Source organism: Coregonus lavaretus (genome assembly GCF_964263955.1).
Source record: "Coregonus lavaretus genome assembly, chromosome: 19".
Classification (NCBI taxonomy): domain Eukaryota; kingdom Metazoa; phylum Chordata; class Actinopteri; order Salmoniformes; family Salmonidae; genus Coregonus; species Coregonus lavaretus.
The window spans coordinates 7,907,599-7,923,966 of record NC_140006.1 but is presented as its reverse complement, the minus strand read 5'-3'; the positions used below and the strand labels follow the sequence as shown (position 1 = coordinate 7,923,966).

General features: G+C 43.0%; 1 protein-coding gene across 3 annotated transcripts in view; it reads left to right on the top strand.

Moving 5' to 3' along the window:
• cadm3 (cell adhesion molecule 3) overlaps positions 1-16,368 on the top strand; it is a 70,853-nt gene that overhangs the window by 30,117 nt on the left and 24,368 nt on the right. For all 3 annotated transcript variants that reach the window (XM_084182872.1, XM_084182871.1, XM_084182870.1), the window contains exon 3: positions 14,417-14,566. In XM_084182872.1, coding sequence (XP_084038998.1) covers positions 14,417-14,566 — 150 coding nt within the window. The remainder of the gene's footprint in view (positions 1-14,416; positions 14,567-16,368) is intronic.

The following is a 16,368-nucleotide window of genomic DNA, read 5'->3' as shown; positions in this document are numbered from 1 at the left end:
AACGTGAAGTCCACGGTACACAAACAACATACCTCACACGGAAAAAGATCCCACAACTCAATAGTGCCCATAGGCTGCCTAAGTATGGTCCCCAATCAGAGACAACGAGCGACAGCTGCCTCTGATTGGGAACCACACCGGCCAACATAGAAATACACATACTAGAAAACCAACATAGAAATACACAACATAGAACATACACACCCTGACTCAACATATACGAGTCCCCTGAGTCAGGGCGTGACACCTACGGTAGGTACACCTATAGCTAATCTCTTGGCAGTAGTACTGTAGACTACTTTATCACTGACCTCAACCCAGAGTCTCTCAGAGCGTTCACAGTCAGCCCACTGACACCCCTATCAAGATCACAGCAAAATCACAGTCTACTTGAACAGAGCAATACTCAATCATGAGGCATCAAAGCCAAAGGAACTGAATAATATTAAGAAATTCTATAGATGGAAGGAAAGTAGTGTGGAAACCTACCAAAACACAATTAGGAAACAACTAATTAAATCCCTTTTAGACAAATTCCTGGACAAAATGTTTCACTGTAATAGTGAAGGTGTAAACTTGGCAGTAGAAAACCTAAACAGTATATTTGACCTCTCAGCTTCCCTATCAAATCTAAACATCAAGCAGACAACCTAAGAAACTTGACAACAATGACAAATGGTTTGATGAAGAATGCAAAAACCTAAGAAAGAAATTGAGAAACCTATCCAAACAAAAACATAGAGACCCAGAAAACCTGAGCCTACGCCTTCACTATGGAGAATCACTAAAACAATACAGAAATACACTACGGAAAAAGAAGGAACAACACGTCAGAAGTCAGCTCAATGTAATTGAAGAATCCATATAATCTAACGACTTCTGGGAAAATTGGAACACACTAAACAAACAACAACAAGAGTTATCTATCCAAAACAGAGATGTATGGATAAACCACTTCTCCAATCTTTTTACATTTTACATTTTAGTAATTTAGCAGACGCTCTTATCCAGAGCGACTTACAGTTAGTGAGTGCATTTATTTATTGATTTGGCCCTATAACAAAGAACAAACAGCAAAAACATATACATGACAAAATACAAATCTTAGAATCAACTATTAAAGACTACCAGAACCCACTGGATTCTCCATAACTACAGGACAAAATACAAACCCTGGGTGTTGATGGTATCCTAAATGAAATGATAAAATATAAAGACCATCAATTCCAATTGGCTATACTTAAACTCTTTAACATCATCCTCAGCTCTGGTATCTTTCCCAATATTTGGAACCAAGGACCAATCACCCCAATCCACAAAAGTGGAGACAAAGTTGACCCCAATAACTACAGTGGGATATGCGTCAACTGCAACCTTGGGAAAATCCTCTGCATTATCATTAACAGCAGTACATTTCCTCAGTGAAAACAATGCACTGAGCAAATGTCAAATTGGGTTTTTACTAAATTACCGTACGACAGACCACGTACTCACCCTGCACACCCTAATTGACAAATTAACAAAACAAAACAAAGGCAAAGTCTTCTCATGCTTTGTTGATTTAAAAAAAAGCTTTTGACTCAATTTGGCATGAGGGTCTGCTATACAAATTGATGGAAAGTGGTGTTGGGGGAAAGACATACGACAAATCCATGTACACAAACAACAAGTGTGCGTTTAAAATGGGCAAAAAACACATACATTTCTTTCAACAGAGCCGTGGGGTGAGACAGGGATGCAGCTTAAGCCCCACCCTCTTCAACATATATATCAACGAATTGGCGAGGGCACTAGAACAGTCTGCAGCACCCGGCCTCACCCTACTAGAATCTGAATTCAAATGTCTACTGTTTGCTGATGATCTGGTGCTTCTGTCCCCAACCAAGGAGGGCCTACAGCAGCACCTAGAACTTCTGCACAGATTCTGTCAGACCTGGGTCCTGACAGTAAATCTCAGTAAGACAAAAATAATGGTGTTCCAAAAAAGGTCCAGTTGCCAGGATCACAAATACAAATTCCATCTAGACGCCGTTGACCTAGAGCACACAAAAAACGATGCATACCTCGGCCTAAACATCAGCGCCACAGGTAACTTCCACAAAGCTGTGAACAATCTGAGAGACAAGGCAAGAAGGGCCTTCTATGCCATCAAAAGGAACATAAAATTCGACATACCAATTAGGATCTGGCAAAAAATACTTGAATCAGTTATAGAACCCATTGCCCTTCATGGTTGTGAGATCTAGGGTCCACTCACCAACCAATAATTCACAAAATGGGACAAACACCAAATTGAGACTCTGCATGCGGAATTCTGCAAAAATATCCTCAGTGTACAACGTAAAACACCAAATAATGCATGCATAGCAGAATTAGGCTGATACCCACTATTGATCAAAATCCAGAAAAGAGCTGTTCAATTCTACAACCACCGAAAAGGAAGCGATTCCCAAACCTTCCATAACAAAGCCATCACATACAGAGAGCTGAACCTGGAGAAGAGTCCCCTAAGAAAGCTGGTCCTGGGGCTCTGCTCACAAACACAAACAGACCCCACAGAGCCCCAGGACAGCAACACAATTAGACCTAACCAAATCATGAGAAAACAAAAAGATAATTACTTGACACATTGGAAAGAATTAACGAAAAAACAGCGCAAACTAGAATGCTAAACAGAGATTACACAGTGGCAGAATACCTGACCACAGTGACTGACCCAAAATTAAGGAACGCTTTGACTATGTACAGACTCAGTGAGCATAGCCTTGCTATTGAGAAAGGCAGCCGTAGGCAGACCTGGCTCTCAAGAGAAGACAGGCTATGTGCTCACAGCCCACAAAATGAGGTGGAAACTGAGCTGCACTTCCTAACCTCCTGCCAAATGTATGACCATATTAGAGACACAGATTTTCTTCAGATTACACAGACCAACAAAGAATTCGAAAACAAATCCAATTTTGATCAACTCCCATATCTAATGGGTGAAATACCACAGTGTGCAATCACAGCAGCAAGATGTGTGACCTGTTGCAACAAGAAAAGGGCAACCATGGAAGAACAAACACCATTGTAAATACAACCCATATTTATGTTGATTTATTTTCCCTTTTGAACTTTAAATATTTGCACATCATTACAACACTGTATAAAGACATTATGACATTTGTGAGTGTAATTTCTATTGTTAATTTTCTATTGTTTATTTCACTTTTTTAAGTTATCTATTTCACTTCCTTTGGTAATGTAAACATATGTTTCCCATGCCAATAAAGCCCCTTACATTTGAAGGAGCATAAAGTCTCTCCACAGACCAAAACCCAGGAGAAGGTGACCCCTCCAAGCCTTGACAGCAGCCCGGTCTCTCCAAGACTCTCCTCCAACATGAAATTGCTTAGACACAGTCTGTCTGTGTTAGAGACATCGCTGAGTTCAAAGAGGAATCCTTGACCTGCCTACAGGAGAGCAGAGGCAGCCAGCAGCCAACGGAGGAGGAGACCAGTCTCGTAACTCAGGTCAAACAGCAGTGGAGTGAGATTCAGGAGCTACGGTCAGCCATGCGAGAACTGGAGGAGGACAACCAGCCCCTCAGAATGGAAGTACGTCACCTGAGAGAGATGCTGGCCCCCACTGTCGACCACAGCCACCTGGACAGCTACAGAAAGACCTACAGGAGCTGAAGGAAGAGGTCATAAGTCACCAGCCCGACCAAACTGCCACCCCCTCCCTCTCCCCCTCCCATCACACACACCACACCTTCTCCCCTCACACTGACACACATCTTGACCCAGCCAGCACCGACCCAGGGAACAGAAAGAGGAACAACCCAGATATTGCACTCGAGTGATTCCAACGGGAAGTTCATTGACCTGAAGCATCTCTTCTCACCAGACTAGACGTACCCCAGCGAATCATCGTCACCATCAACACAGAGGTATCACAGGCCTGTTCCCCTCTGACAAAGCTGCACCTGGTGCATCACTGGGACATTCAGCCTAACCACTTCTATGACCACGTGCACCTCAGCAATAATGGAGTCAGGTTCTATGAAAAAGCCCTGAAAGACACTGCTCTGGACCGGACCCTCTCTAATACCCACACCAAGCCCAGCACTACAAGAGTCCCAGGGCCCCTCTTCAACGTCCAAGGAGTCCCAAGCTACAGAGAGCCCACATCCCCACTGGCCCCAGTCACCATGCCGCTCCTGGTCCTCACCCCCCCCACACGAGTCATCCCTGGCAGAGCACCCTGCCAGCCGCAACAGGTAGTACAGGAGAACAGCTACGCAGCAGTGACTGCAACAGGGTCCCTAGCACAGGACCACCTGGCACAGAGACAGATTAGAGACCTGTTGCCTCTAATCTGCTCTAAGATACTGAACTAGAAACATCCATGCACTACAGATGACATCCATGGTAAACCACCAATGTATGCATATGTAACCTAAATAATGACGCTAGAGAAATGATCTTCTATATATTTGATAACATAACTACTATTATTAATGCATATTTATATACTGTTTATTTGTTTTATCTCCATAACATGATGCACGATAACACAAGGATAACATATTGGTTCACAGATCAAGCAAATGGTTAAACACATCCTAAATGAACATTTCAAACATAGCATCCTTAGGTATTAGCAGCTATAACAGTCAGGGTTCGTGCTCATCAACCTTTGCGGTGAAAAGCACAGACCCAGACTTTGTAAATACTGTACATAGTTCAGATCCTGTTATACTTCTAGAGACATGGAGCTGAGGAGATTGACAAACATCCTCTCTAATGAATTACAGGGAGTTTGCTGTACCTTCAGTGAAACATCCTCATGTAAAATGTGGCAGAGAGTCGGGAGGGATTATAATCTGATTTAAAGAAGATCTTTCAAATTATATATAAGCAGAGAGGAAGGGTAAAACATACATGTGTGTTAAGATACAAAAAAGAAATGGTCAACTCAGATCGAGACATCTAGATGTGTGCAATGTATATGCCCACATCTGACTCGCCATATTTTAATGAAGATTGTTTTCAGACTCTATTCTGATATAATTCATTTTCAGTTAATAGGCAAAGTTCTGTTAATGGGGTATCTAAATGCTAGAACTGGTAAAGAAGCAGACTACATAGATTTAGAGGGAAACACCCATGAGCATGGTAAAACATCTGTGTATGAATCACAGCTGACTACACAGAGACAGAACTATGACAGTATAGTTAACAAAAATGGGAAGCAAGTGCTCCAGCTCTGTAAAAGCCTGGGTCTGTACATTGTTAATGGCAGGACGAAGGGGGATTCTCTGGGTAGGTTTACTTAAGGCTCTGCACTAGGAAACAGTGTAGTCGACTATGCCATAACAGATATGGCGCAAGACAAAATTAATGCCTTTATGGTCATACCACAACTGTCCTTCTCAGACCACTGCCAAATTTGAATTTATCTGAAATAATCAGATGAACCTTCCCAAAATGTTAAACCAGAGCCTAAACACCTCCCAACCACATACAAGTGGGAAAAAACTAGCCATATTGAATATGAGGCAGCATTAAAAAGCATTGAAATTGAAAACTTGATTTACAGTTTTTTTATTTTTTTATTTTATTTAACAAGATAAAGATGGCATTAATTTAGCCACTGATAAATTGATTGACATATTCATCAAACTGGCTAGAAAATCTAATTAAAAAAAGGTGAAAAATGGAACATCAAAAAAGAAAAAACTTCCAAAGGAAATATGGTTTGACAATGAATGTTCAATTGCAAGACAACAACTAAGACTTTTCTAGGCTACTTTCCTGAGATCTGGAGCCAAGGCTTTATCACACCTACAGTTGAAGTCGGAAGTTTACATACACCTAAGCTAAATACATTTAAACTCAGTTTTTCACAATTCCTGACATTTAATCCTAGTAAAAATTCCCTGTTTTAGGTCAGTTAGGATCACCACTTTATTTTAAGAATGTGAAATGTCAGAATAATAGTAGAGAGAATTATTTATTTCAGCTTTTATTTATTTCATCACATTCCCAATGGGTCAGAAGTTTACATACACTCAATTAGTATTTGGTAGCATTGCCTTTAAATTGTTTAACTTGGGTCAAACGTTTCGGGTAGCCTTCCACAAGCTTCCCACAATAAGTTGGGTGAATTTTGTCCCATTCCTCCTGACAGAGCTGGTGTAACTGAGTCAGGTTTGTAGGCCTCCTTGCTTGCACACGCTTTTTCAGTTATGCCCACACATTTTCTATAGGATTGAGGTCAGGGCTTTGTGATGGCCACTCCAATACCTTGACTTTGTTGTCCTTAAGCCATTTTGCCACAACTTTGGAAGTATGCTTAGGGTCATTGTCCATTTGGAAGACCCATTTGCGACCAAGCTTTAACTTCCTGACTGATGTCTTGAGATGTTGCTTCAATATATCCACATAATTTTCCTTCCTCATGATGCCATCTATTTTGTGAAGTGCACCAGTCCCTCCTGCAGCAAAGCACCCCCACAGCATGATGCTGCCACCCCTGTGCTTCACGTTTGGGATGGTGTTCTTCGGCTTGCAAGCATCCTCTTTTTTCCTCCAAACATAACAATGGTCATTATGGCCAAACAGTTATATTTTTGTTTCATCAGACCAGAGGACATTTCTCCAAAAAGTATGATCTTTGTCCCTATGTGCAGTTGCAAACTGTAGTCTGGTTTTTCTATGGCGGTTTTGGAGCAGTGGCTTCTTCCTTGCTGAGCGGCCTTTCAGGTTATGTCGATATAGGACTCGTTTTACTGTGGATATAGAGACTTTTGTACCTGTTTCCTCCAGCATCTTCACAAGGTCCTTTGCTGTTGTTCTGGGATTGATTTGCACTTTTCGCACCGAAGTACGTTCATCTCTAGGAGACAGAACGCGTCTCCTTCCTGAGCGGTATGATGGCTGCGTGGTCCCATGGTGTTTATACTTGCGTACTATTGTTTGTACAGATGAACGTGGTACCTTCAGGTGTTTGGACATTTCTCCCAAGGAAGAACCAGACTTGTGGAGGTCTACCATTTTTTTCTGAGGTCTTGGCTGATTTCTTTTGATTTTCCCATGATGTCAAGCAAATAGGCACTGAGTCTGAAGGTAGGCCTTGAAATACATCCACAGTTACACCTCCAATTGACTCAAATGATGTCAATCTAAAGCCATGACATCGTTTTCTAAAATTTTCCAAGCTGTTTAAAGGCAGAGTCAACTTAGTGTATGTAAACTTCTGACCCACTGGAATTGTGATACAGTGAATTATAAGTGAAATAATCTGTCTGTAAACAATTGTTGGAAAAATTACTTGTGTCATGCACAAAGTAGATGTCCTAACCCACTTGCCAAAACTATAGTTTGTTAACAAGAAATGTGTGGAGTGGTTGAAAAACGAGTTTTAATGACCTAAGTGTATGTAAACTTCCGACTTCAACTGTATATTCAAAAATTTGACCCTAATAACTATCGAGGCATCTCTGTTAGTAGTAATTTAGGAAAAGTTTTCTGTAGCATAATGAATGCCAGAATTCATGCCTTCCTAAGTGAACACAACATTTTAATTAAAAGTCAAATTGGATTCCTCCCCAAACACTGAACAACAGATCACATATATACTCTCCACACCTTGATAAAGAAGCATGTCCACTAAACTCACAAAGGAAAAATATTTGCCTGTTTTATAGACTTTCAAAAAGCCTTTGGCATGAAGGTACAGTGGGGAAAAAAAGTATTTAGTCAGCCACCAATTGTGCATGTTCTCCCACTTAAAAAGATGAGAGAGGCCTGTAATTTTCATCATAGGTACACGTCAACTATGACAGACAAAATTAGAAGAAAAAAAATCCAGAAAATGACATTGTAGGATTTTTTATGAATTTATTTGCAAATTATGGTGGAAAATAAGTATTTGGTCAATAACAAAAGTTTCTCAATACTTTGTTATACACCCTTTGTTGGCAATGACACAGGTCAAACGTTTTCTGTAAGTCTTCACAAGGTTTTCTACACTGTTGCTGGTATTTTGGCCCATTCCTCCATGCAGATCTCCTCTAGAGCAGTGATGTTTTGGGGCTGTCGCTGGGCAACACGGACTTTCAACCCTCCAAAGATTTTCTATGGGGTTGAGATCTGGAGACTGGCTAGGCCACTCCAGGACCTTGAAATGCTTCTTACGAAGCCACTCCTTCGTTGCCCGGGCGGTGTGTTTGGGATCATTGTCATGCTGAAAGACCCAGCCACGTTTCATCTTCAATGCCCTTGCTGATGGAATGAGGTTTTCACTCAAAATCTCACGATACATGGCCCCATTCATTCTTTCCTTTACACGGATCAGTCGTCCTGGTCCCTTTGCAGAAAAACAGCCCCAAAGCATGATGTTTCCACCCCCATGCTTCACAGTAGGTATGGTGTTCTTTGGATGCAACTCAGCATTCTTTGTCCTCCAAACACGACGAGTTGAGTTTTTACCAAAAAGTTCTATTTTGGTTTCATCTGACCATATGACATTCTCCCAATCCTCTTCTGGATCATCCAAATGCACTCTAGCAAACTTCAGATGGGCCTGGACATGTACTGGCTTAAGCAGGGGGACACGTCTGGCACTGCAGGATTTGAGTCCCTGGCGGCGTAGTGTGTTACTGATGGTAGGCTTTGTTACTTTGGTCCCAGCTCTCTGCAGGTCATTCACTAGGTCCCCCCTGTGTGGTTCTGGGATTTTTGCTCACCGTTCTTGTGATCATTTTGACCCCACGGGGTGAGATCTTGCGTGGAGCCCCAGATCGAGGGAGATTATCAGTGGTCTTGTCTATCTTCCATTTCCTAATAATTGCTCCCACAGTTGATTTCTTCAAACCAAGCTGCTTACCTATTGCAGATTCAGTCTTCCCAGCTTGGTGCAGGTCTACAATTTTGTTTCTGGTGTCCTTTGACAGCTCTTTGGTCTTGGTCATAGTGGAGTTTGGAGTGTAACTGTTTGAGGTTGTGGACAGGTGTCTTTTCTACTGATAAGTTCAAACAGGTGCCATTAATACAGGTAACGAGTGGAGGACAGAGGAGCCTCTTAAAGAAGTTGTTACAGGTCTGTGAGAGCCAGAAATCTTGCTTGTTTGTAGGTGACCAAATACTTATTTTCCACCACAATTTGCAAATAAATTCATAAAAAATCCTACAATGTGATTTTCTGGAGGAAAAAAATCTCTATTTGTCTGTCATAGTTGACGTGTACCTATGATGAAAATTACAGGCCTCTCTCATCTTTTTAAGTGGGAGAACTTGCACAATTGGTGGCTGACTAAATACTTTTTTCCCCCACTGTATGTTCTTAAAACCCTTTCAAAGTTGTGTAGGAGGTAAGGTGTATGATATTATTAATGTGATTTATAAGGAAAATGAATGTTGTGTAAAAGTAAATAAATGAATAAAGATCTTTAGTCAGTACAGAGGAGTGAGACAAGGTTGTAATACCGACCTTATTCAATATTTATATAAATGAATTTGCTACCATATTCGAACAATCTACATCTCCGGGACTCACCCTAGAAGACAAAGAAATAATGTTTATTTTATATGCCAATCTTGTCACCAAGTAATGATCTTTCAGAAAAAGTCCAGATCTCTGGAAAGTAGATACCATGTCACCCTAGGAGAAACAACCCTGAAATACACCACCAGCTACTGTGCCTTCAGAAAGTATTCAGACCCCTTGACTTTTTCCACATTTTGTTACGTTACAGCCTTATTCTAAAATGAATTAAATAAACAAAAATCCTCAGCAATCTACACACAATATCCCATCATGACAAAGCAAAAACAGGTTTTTAGACATTTTCGCAAATGTATTAGTACATTAGAGGCAGCAAAAAAACTCAAAATCGAATTACCTTATTTACATAAGTATTCAGACCCTTTGCTATGCGACTCGAAATTGAGGTCAGGTGCATCCTGTTTCCATTTATCATCCTTGAGATGTTTCTACAACTTGATTGGAGTCCACCTGTGGTAAATTCAATTGATTGGACATGATTTGGAAAGGCACACACCGGTCTATATGAGGTCCAACAGTTGACAGTGCATGTCGAGCAAAAACCAAGCCATGAGGTCGATTGGAATTGTCCATAGAGCTCCGAGGCAGGATTGTGTCGAGGCACAGATCTGGGGAAGGGTACCAAAACATTTATTCAGCGTTGAAGGTCCCCAAGAACACATTGGCCTCCATCATTCTTAAATGGAAGAAGTTTGGAACCACCAAGAATCTTCCTAGAACCCCGGCAGCATCATGCTGTTGGGATGTTTTTCAGCGGCAGGGACTGGGAGACTAGTCAGGATCGAGCAAAAGATTAACGGAGCAAAGTACAGAGAGATCCTTGATGAAAACCTTCTCCAGAGCACTCAGGACCTCAGACTGGGGCGAAGGTTCACCTTCCAACAGGACAACGACCCTAAGCACACAGCCAAGACATTGCAGGAGTGGCTTCTGGACAAGTCTCTGAATGTTCTTGAGTGGCCCAGCCAGAGCCCGGACTTGAACCCGATCGAACATCTGGAGAGACCTGAAAATAGCTGTGCAGCGACACTCCCCATCCAACCTGACAGAGTTTGAGAGGATCTGCAGGGAAGAATGGGAAAAACTCTCCAAATACAGGTGTCTGAATACTTATAAAGGGCCTGAATATTTACGTAAATGTGATATATTTTTTATTTTAATAAATTTGCAAAAATTCCCCCCAAAAATGTTTTTGCTTTGTCATTATGGGGTATTGTGTGTACATTGATGAGTGAAAAAAAAACAGTTTAATCAATTTTAGAATAAGGCTGTAACGGAACAAAATGTGGAAAAAGTCAAGGGGTCTGAATACTTTCCGAATGCACTGTATACTTACCTTGGTATAAGTTCATCTGGGCGGTTTGACATGGCCATAAAGTCTCTGACAGATAAAGCACCCAGAGCATATTTTGCAATTACAAAAACATTGTACAAATTTAACTCTACAATTAGAATTTGGCTAAAATTATAACCAATCTTTTTATATGGCAGCAAAACTTGGGGCGCCCTTTAACATTTTAACTACACATCATGGGATAAAAGCCCCACTGAAATTGTACACCTGGAATTTTGCTAAAATAAATGCCCCAAACCTAGCCTGTAAGCGAGAACTTGGGAGATTCCCAAAAGCACTCCCCCTAGCACACTGTAATCCAGAATATTATCATCACATTTTTTTCTTATACAAACACCGCAACCCAGAGAGTGACCCTTTAGAGGATTGGCCCAAAAGCACCAGCTAAATTCAACAATTCGACCATCAATAACTAAATTCTAACAAATAGAAATCTCTTTACAAAATTCATACACTAATTATTGGCAAAACGAATTTCATTTTAATCACAAACTTGAATGTTACCAAATTCTAAACAGAGATATCAAATAAGCACAACACCCCGTCAAAATCAAATATTTCAAAGAGCGAGGGGCAGAGCGAGAGTGGAGCAGAGTGAGAGAGGGGCAGAGTGAGAGAGGGGCAGAGAGAGAGAGAGGGGCAGAGAGAGAGAGAGAGAGAGAGGGGCAGAGAGAGAGAGAGGGGGACAGAGAGAGAGAGAGAGAGAGAGAGGGGCAAAGAGAGAGAGGAGCAGAGCGAGAGAGGGGCAGAGAGAGAGGGGGGCAGAGAGAGAGAGAGAGAGGGGCAGAGAGAGAGGGGCAGAGAGAGAGAGAGAGAGAGGAGCAGAGAGAGAGAGGGGCAGAGAGAGAGAGAGAGGGGCAGAGAGAGAGAGAGAGAGGGGCAGAGAGAGAGAGAGAGGTGCAGAGAGAGAGAGAGAGAGAGAGAGAGAGAGAGAGAGAGAGAGAGAGAGAGAGAGAGAGAGAGAGAGAGAGAGAGAGAGAGAGAGAGAGCGAGAGAGGAGCAGAGCGAGAGAGGAGCAGAGCGAGAGAGAGGGGCAGAGAGAGAGAGAGAGGGGCAGAGAGAGAGAGGGGCAGAGGGGCAGAGAGAGAGAGGAGCAGAGAGAGAGAGGGGCAGAGAGAGAGGGGGGGGCAGAGAGAGAGAGAGAGGGGCAGAGAGAGCGAGAGAGAGGGACAAAGAGAGAGAGAGAGGAGCAGAGCGAGAGAGAGGGGCAGAGAGAGACAGGCAGAGAGAGAGACAGGCAGAGAGAGAGAGGGACAGAGAGAGGGGCAGAGAGAGAGAGGGGCAAAGAGCGTGAGCAGGGCCTCAATGGAAGCCATGGATAGAAAGCCGTGTGTGTGTCCCAATATTCTCAGCACCATCACTCTCCTTCTTGGTCAAATAGCCCTTACACAGCCTGGAGGTGTGTTTTGGGTCATTGTCCTGTTGAAAAACAAATGATAGTCCCACTAAGCGCAAACCAGATGGGATGGTGTTTCGCTGCAGAATGCTGTGGTAGCCATGCTGGTTAAGTGTGCCACCGACAGTGTCACCAGCAAAGCACCATTACACCTCCTCCTCCATGATTCATGGTGGGAGGTCAACCGTTCACCTACTCTGCGTCTCACAAGGACACGACGGTTGGAACCAAAAATCTCAATTTTGGACTCATCAGACCAAAGGACAGATTTCCATCGTTCTAATGTCCATTGCTCGTGTTAGAAAATAGTAAAAATAAAGAAAAACCCTGGAATGATTAGGTGTGTCCAAACCTTTGACTGGTACTGTACACCAGTAATTTCCTTTCTAATCAATCAAGGGAAGTGAACAAGTGCATACTTTGGGAGATATAAAGGAGAGATTATTGGGACACAACCCCGTAGTCTACTCACGAGGAAATAATAGCAATTGAAAAAAGAACGTCTTTCTTCCAGGGTAGGGGGGAAGTGGGAGTTTTCGACAGCAATACTAAAGGAGTTCTTAAAAGTGTGTAATGTTGTTTCAGTGTAGTATCATTTCAGGTTAGTTTGAGTTATGTTGTCGTGCCGATATTCTTCCTGCCACATCCTGCATGCATTTCCTTTTTCATGTCCTGATCGGAGTTCCGCTACGGAACACTTAGAACACACAGATGTGAGAAAAAAAAGGAATATCACCGCTGGTGCAAGGATGTGATAGCGCTACACTGTGAATTTAAAACTGTCTACCACTGACAATTTCTGTTCCAATTAGACTATTTATAAATGCCATATTTACAGAGGTGAGGAGCTTGCTTTGAGGCATGTCTGGTACTATATATGGCATGTGTCCCAAATGGCACCCTATTCCCTACATAGTGCACTACTTTTGACGAAAGCCCTACTCAAAATGTGTGCACTATAAAGGGAATAGGGTGCCATTTGGGATGTAGAACATACATTTTTTGTCTAGTTAAGCCTTCTCTGTAATTCATGTCTCCTGTTTGTTGATGTTCCTGGACATAAAATACCCCTTAAAGAGAGTGAACATTTGGTTAGACAGATGTACAACACATCAACGGTATTAGAATAACTTATCATAAGTAGATACATTTTCCAGTTACATTTCTGTGTATTTGCGTAATCACATACAGTAGATCAGCAAAGGTCACTGTTGTGTATGGGATGCGTCCTAAAATGGCCCAATATTCCCTACATAGCACTTGACCAAGGGGTCCCTGGTCAAAAGTAGTGCACTATATAGGGTATACTATAGGGTGCCATTTGGGACATCAAATTAGGATAACACTGTTTGAGTTGTACTGTAACACCATGCCAGATCAAGTTCAGTTAAGGTTTTTAGTATCAAAATTCAGTGCCAAACCCGTAATTATTGCTGGCCACATTCATTCTCACATCCTGACCCTCATTTCCATAATATTTGTCTCATTTGAGTTTGTTCAAACCTGAAATACATATGCATGCCTACAAATGACACCGCTATAAACACTGTGGGGTCACACAGTAACATTAACTCTGTGTAACATCTCTCCATTGCCACTTTGACCTTTTCATTTCTCTCTCTCTCTCTCTCTCTCTCTCTCTCTCTCTCTCTCTCTCTCTCTCTCTCTCTCTCTCTCTCTCGCTCTCTCTCTTACACACACACCCCACACACACACACACACACACAGCATATTGTGCTTCTCAACACGCCTCTCCTTCATTGGATGCGTCCCAAATGGCACCCTATTCCCTATATAGGGCCCTGGTCAAAAGTAGTGCACTATATAGGGAACCAGCCAGTGAATGTTCCGGCTGGTTATAGACTCATCAGTCTTACATAGATACTTCCATGGCTGCTGCCAGACCATTTATCTTCTTTTCTGTTTTCCCTCTCTAACTGTCCAGGCTCTGTCTGCATCCCAAATGGCACCCTGTTCCCTATTTAGTGCACTACTTTTAGTGCACTATATAGGGAATAGGGTGCCATTTGGGACACACACCTGTCCAGGACTCTGACAGAAAGTACCTGAAATGACCATCTCCATCTGACCTCCTTCTTCTCTGTGTTGCCTAGACGATGACCCCTTGCAGCCGGTGACCCAGGACGAGACGGTGTCGGTGGGTGGCACGGTGACCCTGACCTGCCGGGTGGCAGAGAGCGACAACTCCTCCCTGCAGTGGTCCAACACGGCCCAGCAGACCCTGTACTTCGGAGAGAAGAGAGGTGAGAGAGAGGAAGGGAGGGAGTGATTGAGGGATTGAGCGAGAGAGAGGGAGGGAGAAGGAGGGAGAGAGGGAGAGGGAGGGACGGAGGGAAAAGAGGAAGGAAGGAAGGAAGGAAGCAAGGAAGGAAGGAAGGAAGGAAGGGTTGTGTGTTTGTGAGAGAGAGAGAGAGAGATGTGTATGTTTGTGTATGTGTGTGAAAGAGAAGAAGTGAGAGAGAGAGGGAGAGAGAGATCAAGAGCCCAAAATAACTGGTGTGGCTGGCTAGTGCTAGTAGTACCCTCTGAGGGTATCTTGTCTCAACCAGGGCCGCAGAGCAGAACCAGATCCTGACCCAGCACTCTGACTCTCAGACCACAGTCTATCCCCATCACACGCATACATGTGCACATACACACACACATGCACACACACACTCGGGTTGCATGGCTTAATGGACCAATAGAATAATCCCAAAACTGCAAACCCCGCCTATCTGGCAGTCCAGGCGCTCAAAGTATTGGAAGGATTTCAAATAGTACTTGAAGGCAGGTCTGGTAATCTATTGCCCTACTATCTGTGAACCTAATGGCGTATTGACATGTTGATGTCTTTTTTTGCCAGGGGTGCGTGCATGCATGTACCTTTAGCGTATGTTATTTTCAGATCTAGATCAATAACACTACTCTGTAAGTAGAAATAGCATTGTTTCTGAAATACAATATTTTGCTAATTGTATTCATCCCAATAAAGCTTCCCCCAGTTAACAATATCTTGGAAAGGAGGGGTAAATGGAGGATAAATGAAGAGAGATAGATGATGGGGGGGTTGAGAAAGGGAGAGAGAGAGAAAGAGTGATAAAGAGAGCAAGATAGAGGACTCAAGAAAGAGAGAGAGAGGGAGAAAGAAAAAAAAAAAGAATGCGAAAAGGGGAAGGAAAAGTGAATTTAAGGAGACAGATAGTTTTCAAGGGGTCCATGGGACTCAGGGGAGCACACACAGGAGCTACATCAAGACAAATGGACTGACCTTGGTTACTGATAAACCATGAAGACAAAGCACTGGCAGAGACACAGACACAGGCAGAGTTAGGCATGCAAAGCACTGGCAGAGACACAGACACAGGCAGAGTTAGGCATGCTAAGCACTGGCAGAGACAGACAGAGAAGGAGTCGGGCAGACAGAAAGGGAGGCAGACAGATAGAGAGCGACAGACAGACAGACTGAGCCAGACAGACACACACAGACAGAAAGAGAAGCGGGAGTCATCCAGACAGATAAGGACAGAGACACACATGTACAAACACTTGTCTGCACCTTACACAGATACACAAAGACAGACAGAGAGACATATTGTATATGGAGACAGTCCTGCACTATACCCCAGTAGCCACAGACAGAGATCATGACTGTCTGTAGACAGATAAACAGGCCCAAGGACTGACTGTGTGTGAATGTGTGTTCTGCTGCCTTCATGTTACAATGGGCCCTGGTCAAAAGCAGTGCACTATGTAGGGAATAGGGGTTATATGTGTCTGTTTGCTTGTGTGTGTGTGTGTCCCAAGAGCCCAGACAGAGTCAGATCAGAATACATATAGAGGTCAAAGATATCACGTAGATAGGACGTGTGTTTCCTACCATTTCATCATTCTCCCATAACCTACACTAAACGCTGTGTGTGTGTGTGTGTGCGCCTCCCTGCCAGCTGCCGCGATGATGACAAAGCGTTTATATCTCTTCTTCTTCTTTTGCCCCCTCCTATTTCCCTCCCTCCCTCCCTGTCTGTCTGTCTGTCCCCTCCCCTCTCCTTCCCCTTCCCACTCT